The 19,131-nt window shown below is 48.0% G+C and overlaps 1 protein-coding gene across 1 annotated transcript in view; it reads right to left on the bottom strand.

Annotated features, from left to right (window-relative positions):
* TOP2B (DNA topoisomerase II beta) overlaps window positions 1-18,335 on the bottom strand; it is an 81,246-nt gene extending 62,911 nt beyond the window's left edge. The window contains exon 1 of the mRNA XM_083188717.1: window positions 17,737-18,335. Within this exon, the coding sequence (XP_083044843.1) occupies window positions 17,737-17,817 (81 nt within the window). The 5' untranslated portion in view covers window positions 17,818-18,335. The remainder of the gene's footprint in view (window positions 1-17,736) is intronic.
* Between the last annotated feature and the right edge of the window lie 796 nt (window positions 18,336-19,131).

Here is a 19,131-nt window from a genome sequence, read left to right as displayed (position 1 = left end):
TGCTGTGCAGCATCTATTCAAATTGACCAGAGCTTAGGGGGAAGCCCAGCACCTCCGTAAGTGTTGGGGAGTAACCACACTGGTGACATTGGCTGGCCCAGCCCACCGCATGTATGCTGTCCCTGTATCCCTGCCCTAGTGGGAACACTAGTAATGCTAACCATTACTCCATCCATGCTGCCCATACCAATCAGCTTCTACTTGTTTTATAGATTGTACCTTGGTTGCTAAGGAAAACGTCACTTATCACTGTTTGATACATCACCTCTTCAATTTTGAAGCGCAACAGAAAACAGGCCAATTGTAACTGCAATAATGGAAATTATTTAAAAAAATAAAAATTCTACAGTTTCATCTGTGCAGTGTAAACTCTAACTTTATATAGACGTTAAAGTGCTTCAGCAAATGATAAAAGAATAGGACACATTTTTTCTTAATTTAATAATTACTTTTAGAATTTCTTACAAAGCGACTCTTGGTGTAAGGGTGAAAAAAAATGTTTATATTCTAGGGCGCAGCGATTCAAGAAAATTTGGGAACCATTGTTCTATACCAGCAGTTCCCAACCCGGGTGTGTAACGTGGCGGACCCAAATGGGGGTACTTGAAAATAATATCGGTAATGGCATTTTTTCGTGTTGTGAAGACAAAGCGCGTTAACGTCACTTCTGGTTTTTGGCCAATCAAGCTCCACCTGCAACAATATCATTAGTGCCTGGCTCCGATCTCCATCAGCGCAATACACCAGCTGACCATCCCGGTTTGGCTTGCCGAAGTGTGGAATGAAATCCATTCCCAGTGAGTTCTAAGGAAGACGCCAGGCTGTCCATTGCTTGTCGGGAGACTTTCTTAAAATAAAAAGGAACACGAACACTTCTGGGACTGCAGTGCGTTTTTAACCTAATTGGTGAATTTCTTGATTATTTAGCCAACCTAAGAAAATTATTCCCTAACAAAAATAAACTTTTTTTTTTTTGCATGGAGGGAGGGGTTCTCAAATGAAAAGCGGAAGGAAGGGAGGGAGAGGGAAAAAAATAAAAAAAGGTTTGGGAGACGCTGTTCTATACCATTGCAGTTGATACTCAAAATCTTATGCTGCTTTCACATTACAAACCTGCTTTCAACCAGTTTTTGTAAACGTTTCTTAAAACGGGTCTAAAGCCAGTTAAACCCCTTTAACATTGCATGCTGTAACTGGTATATTACCATTTCAATACCGTTTTTGTACCATTCACATTCAACCCATTTCACCCATAGAAAACAGTGGATGTCATTTTAAAGGGTGTGGATAGTTTTATCAACCATAGTTAGGTCGACACCATTGGGTCGACAGGGGGCAAGGACGACAGGGCTCTAGGTCAACAGGTGTCTAGGTCGACATGTGACAAGGTCAACATGGGACGACACATGCGCTAGGTCGACATGGACACCGTTGGAAGTGAACCGCAGCCCCTCTCATCACTCGCAATGCTTCGGGCACGGTGCCTCGCTGCGCTCTGCACACTATTTTATTCTCCCAACATGCCCTAGTGGATGGTAGGGCATGAAATACCGCCTGCCGGCACATGTCGGCTCATAAAAAAGTGAAAAAAAAAAAAAACCATGTCGCCCTAACCCATGTCGACCTTCTGCCATGTTGACCAGGACTCATGTTGACCTTCTGCAATGTTGACCTAGACACCAGTCGACCTTCCAGGAATGTTGACCAAATGATCCCAACACCCGCACAGTATGCACTGAATTAAAGCAGTCTCCTCTCTGCTCTTTACTTCCTGCCTGTGCCTAGTGAGATCACAAGGGAGATAGTCTATCACCCTTTAGATCAGGCATGTCCAACGTTGGCCCTCCAGATGTTTTGAAACTACACATCCCAGCATGCTTTGCAATAGTTTTAGCATTCTCTAATAGCAAAACTGTGGCAAAGCATGGTGGGATGTGTAGTTTCATAACATCTGGAGGGCCAACGTTGGACATGCCTGCTTTAGATGGTTTATGAGTAAAGGTGCCCATAATGAGTAAAGGTGCCCATAAACTGCTGCGATATCTCGCAGCAGTGTACGGACAACCGACAGCCTGCGAGACGCTGGGACCTTTCTGGTGGGAGGAACGCATGCGATCCGTTGTGATAAATCGCATGTGTCCCTGCTTTCCGCCCGCCTCGCCGCCAGGAGGAACGGGTGGTCGGACGGCCTCAGTGTATGGGCACCTTAATAGTAATCTTACCAGTGGTCGAAGTGGAAATTTTGAAGTGGGGGTATGGAAAAGTAAAGAGTGAATATAGTGCGCACCTTCGGACACCCCCCTGTCCATCAACGTCCCCTGCCAGACTGCCCCGTTGTACAGGGGTATTACAAAAGCACAATATGTGCTGCTGAGTGATCAGAGAGCATCCTGAGGGGGAAAAAAAACTTTTTTTTTTTATCTTCAGATTAAAGTGGGGGTATGCCATACCCCCGTATACCGCCCCACTTCGACCACTGAATCTTACTACAAACTCAGGGAAGAAACTACCAGCACACTGTTGTAAGATGTGCGACTTTCTAAATATTTCATCTTGTGTGAATCGCTTTGATGAGCATTAGTTGGGACTTCGATCCACTACTTCAGGGGTGTCCAAACTTTTTGCAACGAGGGCCAGATTTGGCGAAGTGTAAATGTGTGGGGGCCGACCATTGAGCCTGACATTCTTGGAATCATTAATCACATCAGAATGGTGCCCCACTCTGCCCCCATTCACTGTATGTCACCCATTCACTGTATGTTCCCCACTCTGCACCCATTCACTCTGTCCCCTAGCCTGCCCCCCTTCACTTAATGTCCATCAGTGCCCCCATTCATTGTATGTCCCCAAGCCTGACCCTCCTTCACTGTATATCCCCCACTCTACACCCATTCACTCTGTCCCCTAGCCTGCCCCCCTTCACTTAATGTCCATCAGTGCCCCCATTCATTGTATGTCCCCAAGCCTGACCCTCCTTCACTGTATGAACCCCATTCACTATGTACCCCACTCTTCCCCCATTCACTGTATGTCCCCCAGCCTGCCCCTGCTCCCCCTATTCTGAATGGGCATCACTGCCTCCATTCACTGTATGTCCCCCACTCTGCCCCTCCGTCCCCTGTATGTTTCCCAGCGCCTTGTGTGAGCCAGAGGAAGGAGAGGCAAAGCAGGCACTGCAAGGACAGGAGATGTTTGGGCTCCCGCTGCTGCCCTCCTCCGCTCTGCATGTTACGGGACCAAGCTTCCCTCTTGCTGCCCCCTCCCCAAACACTGCTGTCACCGTGATTGCGGAGTAGGGTGATATACAATTGCAGCAGCAGGGGTAGGAAGCCAAACACATCTGACTGTGGCGGCCGGCATGTTTAGTGTCCTGTGCTGTGCTTCCCACATCTGATGCTCTGCCCGCTTCCAGCTGGAGGCTGCAGGCCGCTTGAAATCACAGCACGGGCCGCAATTGGCCCCCGGGCCTGACTTTGCATGCACTACTTGATCTAACATGTTTAATTAACATGCTCCTATTGTAGTATGTTAAGATTGATAAAGAAAATGGATTTATTTCCCTTGTCATTTTTAAGATTCATTGTCGAATTTTACATTCCTGATCTCCAAGTTGGCATTTTGTGTGGGACTGTGTCTGCTAACAGCTTGAGATTATATTAGGTGTTTCTTTATGCGATGTTGCTTTATTGTTAGCACTAAACTTAATCAGCAGATATTAGTAAATGCTTTTTATTATCTCTTGTGGATGCTCAAAATGTTATTAGTTATTTTATTCTGTCAGTACTTATATGAGTTATGAATTTTAATTGATATTAAAAAAAAAAGTGTGAATAATATAATAAATATCAGATCCCTGACTTCGTATGAATATTTATATATAAAAGCGCAAACACACACACACACACACACACACACACACACACACACACACACACACACACACACACACACACACACTTGTTCAGGCTAGCTACTGGCAATTAAATTAGTTCCTCCTCACATTAAGCACTGATTTTATGTGCATGTTTTTAATGGCTGTAAAAACCACCAAGATGTAACAGCTGAAGAGCATGGCATAATGCCTGACTGAAGAGTATTCACTGACCATGTGGTACAAAAGGAAAAATAAATATTGGATTGGAATGTTAATAAGTAGTGTTGCATTTTTCTTTGCAGACATTTTACTGCTCATCTATGAATTTATTTTAATTGAATTAAATAACACAAACGGTTCTTGGAATCTAAAACCCCTACAAAAAGGAGGAACTCTGCTCTTTTAGAGGCACATTCAATGGTTTGTAGTTCCTGTCTAACTATATGTGAGCTATTCAATTGTTTTTGAGACTGGCTCAGAGACAGTGGCCCTTATTCTGATCGGTGCGGATATATCCGCGTGCATTCGGCCCGCCGATGTTTTGTGTCTGCGCATGTGCAGAGGCGTCTCTGCGCATGTGCGTGCGGGGCGTACGGCCAAATCCCGCATGATATGTGAACACTCCGAACAGGGGGTGGAGAGGGGCGTGAAGGGCTATTTGGGCTCATTACCATATGCATACGCCCCGCGTTTCATGGGCGTTCCCATGAAAATGCTGGGCGTACGTATGGTAATGCGGCCGTGACGCACGTGTAGGGGGCGGACATATGACATCGCCGGATGTCAGCTGCCCGCCCAGATCCCTGCTTTTGCACGGAAAAATGTCCGTGTGGTCTGAGGTTGCGGGAGCTGGTGGAGCACTCGGTCCTGCATTCGATGGTCTGCGACCATCGAATGATGGGGGAGGTTCCCTTAGATGGAGGAGGCGTATTCCGTGAAAAATACACGTGCGGTCCGTTCGGACAGCTTCTTACCGCATACGGACGGAGTTGGCGATCCGTATGGAAGGCGGGGTTTCGCACGCACGGTCCTGGCCGCATAATCGGCTCCGGCCGCACCGATCAGAATAAGGGCCAGTATCCGAGCAGCAACAAGCTTAAAGTAGGGCTTTGGGGCTTGCCTGCTATAACATGGCACTTCACATGGGGATGCTGTTTAACATGGATAATCCTATGCATTCTTGTGAGAAAGGGTATCCGGACTATTTGTCTACAACAAGAAGATAGACAGACCATTAGGTCGACAGACCATTAGGTCGACAGACCATTAGGTCGACAGACCATTAGGTCGACAGACCATTAGGTCGACAGACCATTAGGTCGACAGACCATTAGGTCGACAGACCATTAGGTCGACATGGTTTTTTAAACTGTTTTTTGAGCCGACATGTGCCGACAGGCGGTATTTCATGCCCTACCATCCACTAGGGCGTGGAGTTAGATTATAATAGTGTGCCGAGCGCAGCGAGCCCGAAGCATTGCGAGTGATGCGAGGGGCTGCGGTTCACTTCAAACTGTGTCCATGTCAACATTTAGGTAAAAAAACAGTGAAAAAACCATGTCAACCTTTTGACTGTCAACCCAATGGCATGTCAACCTATTGAGTTGTCAAACTAATGGTGTCGACCTAATGGCTGTCTATCTTCTTGTTGAAGACAAATGGTCCCGCATCCGTGAGAAAGAGGGACTGGTCGTGGAAACAATTTAATAGCTCCAGTGCAGCATGGATGGAAGCTACAAGCAACTGAACATTTCCTGCTTACATTTAAGGGATGTACACACGGTGAGATTGTAGCAGGAGATTTTGACTAGATAGTCAAAATCTCCCTATTTTTCTCCTGCTTAGTTAACCCCTTCCTGACAGAGCCAGTTTTTGCGTTCCTGACAGAGCCATTTTTTTCAAATCTGACATGTTTCACTTAAGTGGGGATAACTTTTTTTTGCTTTTACTTATCCCAGTGATTTTGAGATTGTTTTCTCGTGACACATTGTCCTTCAAGTTAGTGGTAAATTTGGGTCGATACAGTCTGTGTTTTTTTGTGAAAAATACCAAAATGTCGTGAAAAAATGGAAAATTTTGCAATTTGCAAAATGTCACATTTTCTGCTTGTGAGACAAATAAACATACCACTCAAAATAGTTAATAACTAACAAAGACCATATGTCTACTTTATGTTGCAATCATTATTTCAACCTCCTTTTCATTTTTTTGGACACTAGGAGGCTTCAAATATGAATAGCAAATTCTCAAATTTTCAAGAAAATTTCAAACACTGATTTTTTTAGGGACCAGTTCAGTTCTGATGTGACTTTGAGGGACTTGTATGTGAGACACCCCCATAAATGATGCCATTTCAAAAACTGCACCCCTCACAGTATTCAAAACAGCATTTTGGAAGTTTGTTAACCCTTTAGGTGTTTCACAGGAATTAAAACAAAGTGTAGGTGAAATTTCAAAATTTCTTTTTTTTTGCAGAGTTTCAATTTTAATACGTTTTTCTAACGAACACAGTAGATTTTACTAGAGAAATGTGACTAAAAATTGATTCCCCCAATTCTTTTGTTTTCATAAATATCCTATATGTGGCCCTAGTGTGCACGTTGACCAAACCACAGGCTTCATAATAGAAGGAGCACCTACTTGATTTTGGAGCCTCCTTTTTATGAGATTTTTTTTTAGGCACCATGTAGGTTTCTAGGCACCATAAGTGCTAAAAGTTAGGAACCTCCCCCACAAGTCACCCCATTTTGCAAACTACACCCTTCAGGGAATTCATTTAGGGGTATAGTGTACATTTCAAACCCCCAGGGGTTTCACCAATTTTGATACAACTGGGCTGTGAAAATGAAAAAATTAAATTTTTCATTTTCACAGCTCAGTTGTATCAAAATTGGCGAAACCCCTGGGGGTTTGAAATGTACACTATACCCCCTGATGAATTCCCTGAAGGGTGTAGTTTGCAAAATGGGGTCACTTGTGGGGGGGTTCCACTGTATGGGTGCTTCAGGGGTCATTCAACCAGAATCTGTGCTGCAAAATCCAAAAATCACTCCTTCCCTTCTGAGTCCTGCCATGCACCCAACTGGTATTTTTTGGTCACATGTGAGGCATTGCCATACTCGGGAGAAATTGGGGCACAGATTTTGGGGTGCTTTGTCTCCTTCATTCCTTGTGAAAATGAAAAATTTTGAGCCAGATCTGCATTTTTGTGTAAAAAAATGTAATTTTTTACACAAAAATGCAGTTCTGGCTCAAAATTTTTCATTTTCGCAAGGAATGAAGGAGACAAAGCACCCCAAAATCTGTGCCCCAATTTCTCCCCAGTACGGCAATGCCTCATATGTGACCCAAAAATACCATTTGGGTGCATGGCAGGACTCAGAAGGGAAGGAGTGATTTTTGGTGGTGGAATGAATGGTGGGTGCTATGTCGCATTAGCAAGACCCCCGAAGCACCAATACAGTGGAACCCCCCCACATGTGACCCCATTTTGGTCACCAGCTTTGGGAGGGGGGCTGGCGCTGCGGCTGGTGGGGGGTTGGGAGGGGTGCTGGCGCTGCGGCAGCCGGGTGGGTGGGAGGGAGGGGGGCTGCCGGGTGGGAGGGGGGGGGCTGGCGATCGGTGGTGATCGGTGCTGTACTTAACAGCACCGGTCACCACCGATCACTGTGTTACCGAGCGGCTTAGCCGCCGGTAACACAGAAAACGCTGCAATTGGCTGTTCACATTTGAACAGCCAATCGCAGCGATCGCCGCAAGGGGGGATGTCTGCTGTCAGGGACAGCAGACATCTCCAAACTGTCACCGCGTCTATAGACGCGGTGACAGTTTATAAAACCATGACGTATATATACGTCTTCGGTCGGGAAGTACCTCCCGACCATGACGTATATATACGTCATATGTCGGGAATATCTGTCTGGAAGCGTATATATATATATATATATATATATATATATATATATATATATATATATATATATATATATATATATATATATATATATATATATATATATATATATATATATATACACACATACATACATATATATATATATATATACATATATACATATATATACACATATATATATGTACACATATATATGTGTATATATATATATATATATATACATATATATATATATATATATATATACACACATATATACACATACATATATGTGTATATATATATATATACACACATACACACACACACACACACATATATATATATATATATATATATTTCACTGCAATACATTTTATTATTTACTGCTGCTGCTGCAGCTTGCGGGGGGGGGTGGGAGGGGGGAAGCGCTGCGTGCGCTGGGGGAGCCGGGTGAGCCTGCTGTTCCGGGCGGCGGAGCTGCCGGGTGAGTGCCGGTGGGTGGGAGGGGGGTGCTGCCGCTCGGTGGTGATCGGTGCTGCACCGATCACCACCGTTTTCTGTGTTACCGAGCGGCTTAGCCGCCGGTAACACAGGAAACGCTGTGATTGGTTGTTCAGATTTGAACAGCCAATCACAGCGATCGCCGACCGGGGGGGGCACCCCTGCCCCCCCCTGGGCGGCGAGGGGGGATGTCTGCTGTCAGGGACAGCAGACATCTCTTAACTGTCACCGCGTCTATAGACGCTGTGACAGTTAGAAACCATGACGTACATTTATGCCATGTGTCGGGAAGTACTTCCCGACCATGACGTAAATGTACGTCAAATGTCGGGAAGGGGTTAAAATTGTCTAGCATAGATTGCTTAGTATAGATTGCCTGTGCAGGCAAGGCAATTTTGTCTAGATCATAGACTATCATTGCTTAGACAAAATCTCCAGTGCATCTAGAAAAAAAAAAAAAACCCTCAAAGCTTCCCATTAGCCAAAAACTCCACGTGTGTACACCCCTTTACAATAGTGAGGTGTTCAATTGCAATTGCAGCATTTTGGTAAATGAAAAGAAACTGAGATATGAGCAATTTCTTTTTTCATTTTAAATTAAGGAAATCGAACCTACACAGTTAGCGATTTAGGGGCATTTTCTAAACGATCTCACTAGATCGCTTAGAAAATGCCCTACATTGCTCTGTGTAGGGGCATCTCTCTCAGAAATTAATATCCAGTATGCTAGATAAATCTAGTTAATGCTGGGGTCAGGGCCAGATCGCTCAGCACACAGCGCTGGCACATTGCTCATCTAAATAAATCTGTTCTCACGGAAAATACTGGCCCTGACCAATCGCTCAGCGGCACATTGCATCGCTCAGGATGCTCATTTCCCCACATGTGTAGGCCCCTTTACACTATTGTACATTCTTTAATTCTCTTTCGGTTCTACTTATGGGGCCTACACATGTAGAGATTTGTGCCAGCAATTTAGAACTGGATATTCAGCATAGATTCCCCTTGAGCTTCCCAGAAACTAGATCGCTCAGAAAGTGCCAGCGATGTGCACCTGCGATTTAGCATGGGAGATCTAATACGGCCTACACACATGCCGATATTAAGGCATTTTCTAAGCGATTTTGCTTAGTTTGGCAAAGTCGCTTAGAAAATGGTGGGGATTATATCGGCAGCAATGTGCGTCCCCGCGCGTCTTTATCGCTGGCCGAGATTGATGGACAGTGTCCATCAATCTCGGCATCGGCAGGGTTCTCCCACCGGAGAACACTGGCGCTGTCTGCTCGCTTAGCACACAGAGCTGACAGCTCGCTCTGTGTGCTATGCGATAGCGGCGCAGCACAGCCCGACCTAGCATAGCTAGGTAGCCCTGCACACATCGCTATGTGTGTAGGGCCCATAAGTTAGGCAAGTAAATTAACTTGCTTAACTTAAATCTCCCATGCTTAACACTGATCGCCATCACCCACAACACAAAACATGGGCGATGTGCAGTCTCTTGCTAAGCGATCTGACTAGATCAGGCATGTCCAAACTGCCACCCTCCAGCTGTTGTGAAACTACACATCCCAGCATGCCTTGCCATAGCTTTGGCATTCCCTAATAGCAAAACTGTTGCAAGGCATGATGGGACTTGTAGTTTCACAATAGCTGGAGGGCCATAGTTTGGGCATGCCTGGACTAGATTAACCAGCAGGCTAGTTCTGATGATAGCGACATGCAGGGCCATGCATCATTTTCTATGGGCCCACACACAAACAGCAGGGTGTTAAATTTCAGTTTGCCCCCATACATCAGGAAAGTTGGACACAATCGTGATTGTAAAGGCCCCCATACACTAGGATGACTTGTCCTAAGGACAAGTCAGCCCCGATTTCCCCTGAGCTTCCCGGGCAGCTCCCTGGGGGAGCTTGATAAGTTTTGGCACTTGATGTGCCATTTTTTACATGTGATAAATCGGATGCGATTTATCACATGTAAAAATATGGGGGGGAGGCATCAGGAGCAGGCTGGCAGTGGGTACCTGTCCGGGGAGCGGCAGGAGCAGGGACTGGTCCGGGGAGCGGCACAAGGTGTAGCGGCAGGCAGCGGATGGTTGTGGGTACCTGTCTCCCAGAGTGGGTACGTGACCGGGGAGCGGCAGGAGCAGGGACTGGTCCGGGGAGCGGCACAAGGTGTAGCGGCAGGCAGCGGAAGGTTGTGGGTACCTGTCTCCCAGACTCCTGACTCCCAGAGTGGGTACCTGACCGGGGAGCGGCAGGGACGCCGTGGGGACCGCAGAGCGACGGGAGAATAGAAACCATCCTATTCAAAAGACCGGGCGGCCGCTGATTGGCTGAGTGCCCAGTCAATCAGCGGCTGTTCAGTCTTTTGAATAGGATTTCCTTCTATTCTCCCGCCGCGCCCCCGGTCTCTGCTCAGCATCTGCGCCGCGGTCCCCGCTCCCTGCCTGCCGCTACACGTTGTGCCGCTCCCCGGACCAGTCCCTGCTCCTGCCGCTCCCCGGTCAAATACCCACTCTGGGAGACAGGTACCCACAACCATCCGCTGCCTGCCGCTACACCTTGTGCCGCTCCTCGGATCAGATGTCATACCCTACGCAATTTGGCCAATTTCACCCGATTTCTCGGTCCAATCATCCAGAATCGGGTGAAATCGGGGCCAAATCGCGTAGTGTATGGGAGCCTTAAGACCGGTCTTTCTGATGTATGACCACCACAAGAGATCTGACTTAATTTGACTAGATCGCTTAGAGCAGTGGTAGCCAACCCTAGCCCTCGAGAGCTACCAACAGTGCACATTTTCCAGCCAACCTAGCTGCTGCACAGCTGCACTCATTAATCACTGACACATTTTGAAAGATACAGATGGAGCCAATTAGCTGACTTGTGATTCTGTGAGGAGACCTGCAAAACATGCACTGTTGGTAGCTCTCGAGGGTACTCTTTACCTAGAACGGCGCCCATCGTATGCACTAAAAAACGGGTGTGATGCGATGCCCGCGATTTCCCATAGGGATCAATGTTAAAAGTGAGATTGGACGTGATTTTAGTGTTCAATGCCCGCGATTTTTCCATAGGAAACAATGTTAAATGGGCCACAGAGCCCAAATAGTCACCCTAAAGTCTGATATGGCCCCCACAATTGTTAACGCCACCCCACGATCAACGTCAACCCGAAGCGTGGCGAGCGCAGCGAGCCCGCGAGGGGCGGCGGTACGCGTCCTCCGACCTTTTCATACCCCCACTATCCATGTCGGCGTGGAGTTGAGAATAGACTAGTGTGGCGAGCGCAGCGAGCCACCGTGCCCGAAGCGTGGCGAGCGCAGCGAGCCCCGCGAGGGGACGCGGATACCTTCACAGGTAAACGCGGCCCTTCGCGGGCTTCACAGGTATCCGCTGCGCTCGCCACGCTTCGGGCTCGGTGGCTCGCTGCGCTCGCCACACTATTCTATTCTCAACTCCACACCGACGTGGATAGTGGGGGTATGAAAAGGTCGGAGGACGCGTACCGCCGCCGCTCGCCACGCTTCGGGTTCACGTTGATCGTGGGGTGGCGTTAAAAATTGTGGGGGCCATTTAAGACTTCAGGGGGACTATTCGGGCTCTGTGGCCCATTTAACATAGTTTCCTATGTAAAAATCGCGGGCATTGAGGCATTTAACACTAAAATCGCGTCCAATCTCACTTTTAACATTGATCCCTATGGGACAGGGCTCGACAAATACCGGTCGCCAGGTCGCCATGGCGACCAGATTCTGCTTCCTGGCGACCAGATTTTTTGGGAGAGGGGAAGCAGAATCTGGTCTGGGCAGGTCAGTGGCAGCGTTTCCTAGCCCCCACCTGCTGGAGGTCAGCAGAGCGGCCAGGGTGCATGACCCCCCTCTCCCCCTCCCAAGGGACCAGCGGCAGCGCACTGAGCAGCGCCCGCCCCCTGGAAGTCAGCAGCGCGAGCTGGGTGCCCGACCCCCCCTCAGGGAACAGCGGCAGCGCACTGAGCGGCGCCCGCCCCCGTCCCCTGGAAGTCAGCAGTGCGGGCTGGGTGCCCGACCCCCCCTCAGGGAACAGCAGCAGCGCACTGAGCGGCGCCCGCCCCCGTCCCCTGGAAGTCAGGAGCGCGGGCTGGTGGGTGCCCGACTCCCCCTTCAAGGACCAGCGGCAGCGCACTGAGTGGGGCCCAACCCCGTACCCCACCTGCTGGAAGTTAGCAGCGCGGACAGGGTGTCCAACCCTCCCCCCTCCTAAGGGACCACCAGCGGCAGCGCACAGAGTCTGCAGGAAGTCAGCAGCGGCAGCGCACCGTCGACCACTTCAGTGCGGCAGCTGCTGCTAAAGAACTCGGTGCCTCCTCTATGCCCCGTGTAAGCACATGTTAACCCCTGCAGAGAATGTTAACCCCTGGAAAAGTATGTAACCCCAAGGGGATAGGGAAGGGGATATGGGGGGCGGGCTAATGCACACTACCTGTTGTGTCATGTTTTGCCCTAACCACCAGCATACATATGTCATCCCCTCCCCCCCTGTGTGGGCCTGCCCCACCTGTGTAGCCTGCACCCCCCTGCAATTGCCAGCCTGCCCCACCTGTGTAGCCTGCACCCCCTGCACGTGCCAGCCTGCCCCACCTGTGTGGCCTGCACCCCCTGCACGTGCCAGCCTGCCCCACCTGTGTGGCCTGCACCCCCTGCACGTGCCAGCCTGTCCCACCTGTGTGGCCTGCATCCTCCTGCAAGTGCCAGCCTGTCCCACCTGTGTGGCCTACACCCCCCTGCAAGTGTCAACTTGCCCCACCTGTGTGGCCTGCAAGTGCCAGCCTGCCCCACCTGTGTGGCCTGCACCCCCTCTAGTGCCAGTCTGCCTCACCTGTGTGATCCCCCCATACTGTCTGCCCATTTGTCCATCTTTGCCCCAGTCCATCCATATATTCATAGATGCAGCATATGGTGCTCATTCCAACCATTTTCCCCAATCTGTACTGTACCTCTATCCATCCATCCTACCTGACTGTCCTGGCAATGTCTCTCCTGCTCACTCTCCTTTTTCTACCCCTATCTCTCCCTGACTCTCTTGCTCTCTGACACTCTCTTTCTCTCCCTCCCTGATGCTGCCTCTCTCTCCCAGACACCCTTTCTTTTAGTTACGCCCCTGGCCATGGACAGTACGGCGTTTGGTATTATATGTAATGGGCATTACGGTGTTTGGTTTACTGGGTAATGGGCGTTACGGTGTGTGGTATATGTAATGAGCATTATTGTGTGTGGTATAGTATGCAAAAGGTTTTTCGGTGTGTGGCACAATGTGTAATAGGCATTGTGGCATGTGGGTATGTGTAATGGGTATGTGACATGTGCAATAGGCATTATGGTGGGTTTTTTTGGCGCACACTGTCACTATTTTTTTTCTGGCTCCTACATTTTCATCCAGGCTCCTAGATTTTTAATAAATTTGTCAAGCCCTGCTATGGGAAAATCGCGGGCATCGCACCGTTTTTTTATGTGCATGCGATGGCCGCGATTTTGTACCCCCCGACGCCCGCGATGCCAATCGCGGGCGCCGTTCTAGGTAAAGAGTACCCTCTCGAGTACTAGGGTTGGCTACCCCAGGCTTAGAGAATAGCTCTTTATCACTATATGTGTAGGTCCCATTAGAAACAAGAAGAACAATACTGAAGAGGATTATAAAGAGAAAACCTTATCGCCAAAGCAACAGCATTAATATTTATTTTAAATTGACTTAAGAGCACTTTATACTTCACACATTTTACAATTGAGACAAACAGCAATACAACAAGACAATGTATGGAGAGCTCTGTTTCAATCTAAGTGGAATTAGACATTTGATTTCTTAGCATTTTTTGCGTATCTGATCAGCCAAATAGCAATGAGCAAAAGTCCATAGGAGGTCTATGGGGTCGATTTCAACTCAGCACGCACCGAACAGCTCCGGCAAGGAGATCCCGGAGCCATTCAATTCTGCATGTTAAGCCAACATAAACTGGGTGTTCAGTCGCAAGAAGCAGCGTTCTCCAACTTAAGTTCCTGCCTCAATGCTGTTTGCGTCAAGCTAAGGGACAAAAACAGCATTGTAACAGCAGTTTAGTTGGAATACTGCTTGCACCCCCTCCTGGGGGGGGGGGGGGGGCGCTTGATGCCGGTGACATGCAAGGAAGTGGGGGGAAGGGGGGTGCGTACTTGATGCTGGAGACACAAAATGAGGGGCACTTGATGCTGAAGATACACAAGGGTGGGTTGGTTGAATGCATGGGATGGGATGAAACGCTTGCAAGAGTGCACTTGGATGCTGTAGACCAAATTTGACATAAATTAGTATTTAATATGTATTTGTGCACATTTTGGGAGCAATTCAAATGTATTCCCCCATAGCTGTCACTCCATTTAGAAGACACATTTTTGTCTTGCATCAAGCTAAGGTGGTGATAAGAAGTGTGCAGGAATGTCTGATTTGGGTGCCTTTATCAGGACTTTAGATTGGTTTAGCTGCTATACACTCATCTATACCCCATCTGATTGGGCACCTAATCAGAGCAAGAATTGAAATGCTTGGACAGGCTCACATTACTTTGGCCACCTATTAAAATAACTGGACCTGGCATAAATCCAGCTGCTAATTACCTCAAAGGGGTCCATTCAATATGGTGGGCAGTGAATAGCGCCGAGAGGGAGCTCCTGACGCTATTCTTATCAGCAGGCTTTTAACTGCGACTAATGGTTTTCGCCTTGCACCTGTCCTGTAATCTGACAAAACTAGGGCTTCCATGCCATTTTAAGACCTAGTACAGCACAAAAAGCATCGCAGGGGGACACTTGCGACTAAACACCCGTGAGTACCAGCATTCTCCAACTGGCAGCATGCGGATTAGAATAGTGCCGGGAGCTCCCTCTCATCGCATTTTACTCCGCACCATGTTCATTCAACCCCAAAGACTGGTAAAAGCCTTTCCCCACCCCAAAATTAGGCATTAACGTGTAGAAACACACCGATTCCACATAAACTACAATGGGTTTTCCCAGCGCCTCAAGTTACGATTGTGCCATTTTCGCACACACGTTTCCATGCAGTTTCTGAAAATAACACCCTCTGTGATTATTACACAGGTGAACCCCGCTGATTAAATTGGGTCAATGTGGTAATTAGCTGCGGGACAAACCAATGGGAGACAGAACCAAAATCTTTCCATTCTAAAAAGGTGCGTACACAGGGGTGATTTTTGCTAATATCGTGGGCAATATGGCCGCTGAGCGACCATATTGCCCGCAATGGGAGTGCGCACTCCCATTTTTTCCCCGTAGTGATCGCTGGAACATGCTCCTGCGACCAACTAATTTCCACTGCCAGGCTCCCCTGGCAGTTTCTTTTTCATCAGCGACCATCTCTGGTCGCTGATGCAAACGGGACACCGAGCGATAGTGTGAGCGATATATCGCCCCGTGTGTACAGGGCTTAAGCTACGTAAAGTTACACTGCAAGCCCTCTAGCAGCTCATAGCTCTTCCATACTAAATCAGACCACGCTTACACTGTGGCTCTGACCAATGTCATTCCTGAGTCGGAGAGGACATCATCAAAAGTCTGTCATAAGTTTTTTCTTTCCTCCCAGGGACGCTTCACTCGTCAAAAACCCGGGTCTAGGTGGAGGTGTTTGAGGGGTAGAATTGCTTTGATTGCATGGTCTTTTACTATACCCTACCAACACTCCATCTAACAAACATATCTAACAAGAAAATACAAAACCTCTATCTACCGGACAACACATTACACAGAAATCTAGACCAAATTTTTAATTACCTTTTTATACCTCAATCAGATCACTAAAAAGCATTATACAACCTCAAACTCTTTCCATCTGTCCACATCACCATAACATCCATAATTCATCAGAATCTACAAAATACCACACACGGATAGAGAAACATCATGCTAATTTGATTGGACAACATATAAACTCGCCTGTGTCAGATACAACTACACATTATCCCTGAAGAAGGCTTCCTGTAAACTGGAACGTAGTAGGACACTATCCAAACTTTTCCTTGCACATTGACATCGCGCCTCCATTCGAACAGGAACATTACTTTGAATGAGACAGAAAGCCTTTGCCAGAAGTGCACCTTCTAGTCAGCGTAGTAGTCTAGTTACTTCAGATACCGGCAGAGCCAGAAGATTAGGCCTTATTTGCAGTCTAACCTTCTGCTCTACAATTCTTCCATTTGTGTGACAGCACCAGGCCAGGGAAACATCAGGATCTTTACAGAATGGTACAGCACAATCCTACCAGCAAGCACACTGCATGCACAAATGCGCAAGAACCACTAACTAGACTTACCAGTGTGTATAGAGACACTCCACTTTGTTACATTATACATAATAATTAGCATTTGATAATGAACCCAATGATGCTACGCTCCACTGATATTAACACATCTTTGTAATACAGAATAACAGAATAGTGTCTACCTACACATCTGTGCATTTGTAACAAAGACATTAATAGAAACAATGATACATTCTTGCACAATCTTCCAGCAATACTCAAGAGTCTCATCTACCACCAGAGATTAGACTACCTGTACAAATAAGACATCAGTTCATACAGCACGTCTGTAACAAAATATATTATTGGAAATTGTGTCAGTTTTTTTTTACTGTACTCCACATCAACCTCCAGTTCTACTTCCCTGACGACCATTCAAATACATGGGTACAAGGATCACAGAAATAGCAGCCCTCCTTATCCATTAACTAATTATGGTACCCCTAGCCTCTTGAGCAGCCCCAACCTGAACCCCACAATTATATTGTTAATATCAGGTTTGCATTAAGCAGAGATAACCCCTTTTTATACACACTACTGTATAACGATTTAGTCAGGACCACTATCATTCTACAGTACCCATAGTACTTGCTATAGACTATTTTGCAGCAGTATAGAAGCTACAAACTTACTTTCCCTCAGAGCAGTAACTGCAGACACATACCACCACCACTACTACATGTTTTACAATTCACATGTAAGAACACGAGATGGACTGAACACCGATCATAGTCCAGCTCATCACTAAACTAACCGCAGTACTTGACTTGGAACTGAAATCATATGGACACCATTACATAAGCAGCATGCTGCCCTCCCAGGACACTTCTTTGGTTGCCACATTTTGACTACCAGCTACCCCCATACATGCCCCATCACACAATGCAACGTAACCAATGGAGCGGACCAGAAACTTTCTCATGCACATGGAGCATTACCAGCCTACACACGAGCAGCATCATCATCATCATCATGCAGAGGGTCCCTCATTGTTCTACCCTCATCTAACACCCCCTGTGCAATGCAGGTCTGAGCACTCACTGCCCATTCCATTCCCAGAGGGTGAGGTTGTACGGAATGCCTCGGAGTGGGCACCACGCTACCCCCCGATGCCAGGGCCTGCCCGCTGCACTTACCACCCAGGTGAGTCCTCCGGTGCCTAATCCTGCTGCTCCTCCACCTTCACCACCACCACCACCTCCAGTGAATTTAGACATCTTCCTCCTCCTCCTCCCCGAGGACTGCGGTAGCGGCGTACTAATATCTGCGAGAGGCAGCTGCTATTGTGCCGCCGGCTCCTCCCCTGCTAGCAGGCAGATGCAGTCCCGCACAGTCCGTCTGTATGTGTGCAGCCCTCGGCCTCGCCTTGCACGTCGCACCGGGGATGTGGCCTAGTGATGCCAGAGTCCCTGCGCCTGGGTCCCGGGGGCCGCGAGTGAGCCAGGCTCTCACTCTAATAAATTAATATGAACAGACGGTGCCGCCCGGTGCGGTGCGCTCCAGCCTCCCGGTGCAGTGCGGCCGCCGTGCTACAGCCTCCCGGTGCAGTGCGGCCGGCGGGGGCGCCTCATGTGTAGCGGGCGCATCAATGACGCAGGCACCGTGTGTGAGCACGGACAGCACAGCCTCGGTCTGCGAGCCTGACCCCCGGTTCCCCTCCTCTTCCTCCCGCAGACAATACACAGCGCCGCTTCCGCTCTCCGCAGTTCCACACGGGGGCCCGGGAAGATGGGCAGCCAATAGGGTGGCTCCGAGGACGTGACGTCATGCTGGAGTGGGGAGGGCGAAACGACGCTAGAGGGGAGGACGGCAGAGACGAGAGAGCGTGACGTCACAGAGGCAAGGCGGCATGGTGTCTGCTTATAGGTGACGGAAGGAGCAGGGGGCTGGTGCTGGCTGCGGGGTGAGAGGTTACGGCCTGAGAACATAGTAGTAAGAGACTGGCCAACAGAATGGTGACAAAGCAAGGGCTGGTACTGGTGCTGGTGCTGGCTGCAGGACAGGGGGGACTGGCAGTACAGCAGGAGAACAGACTAGTAAGAGACTGGCCAATAGAATGATGGTAGGATGGGTGATAGAGCAGGGAATGGTACTTGCTGCAAAACATGGTGACGATGGACACCAATTAACCTTTTATAACACCACCGTACAGTATAGCGTTATGCAGCTCCATATTCTGTTATACAGGTTACATGGGTTTATAATTAACAGAGCACTGTTGTGCAGCTGTTTTGGCCAGTGTTGTGGTATAGAAAGCTGACCATACAGATATGGGTCCTAGTAATAATATCAGGTAGACATTAATATTATATGAATACGGTAAGTAAACACAAGCAAATAGATAAGCACGGGCTGATGTGAATGGCCAGCTATTCTCTGTAAATTGCTGCAGAATATTTGTCCGCTACATAAATAATTGATAAAAATATAACCAATGAATTAAGGGACTGGCTCTAGGTCACACCAATACCTTCTCACAATCTATGCATTGTTGCATATTTCCATCCTATTGAAAAGGAATGTACACACGG

The sequence above is a fragment of the Crinia signifera genome, chromosome 5, assembly GCF_055691185.1.
Source record: "Crinia signifera chromosome 5, ASM5569118v1, whole genome shotgun sequence".
Classification (NCBI taxonomy): Eukaryota; Metazoa; Chordata; class Amphibia; order Anura; family Myobatrachidae; genus Crinia; species Crinia signifera.
Note: the sequence above shows the minus strand (reverse complement) of the source record. Positions and strands in the feature narration are given on the sequence as shown.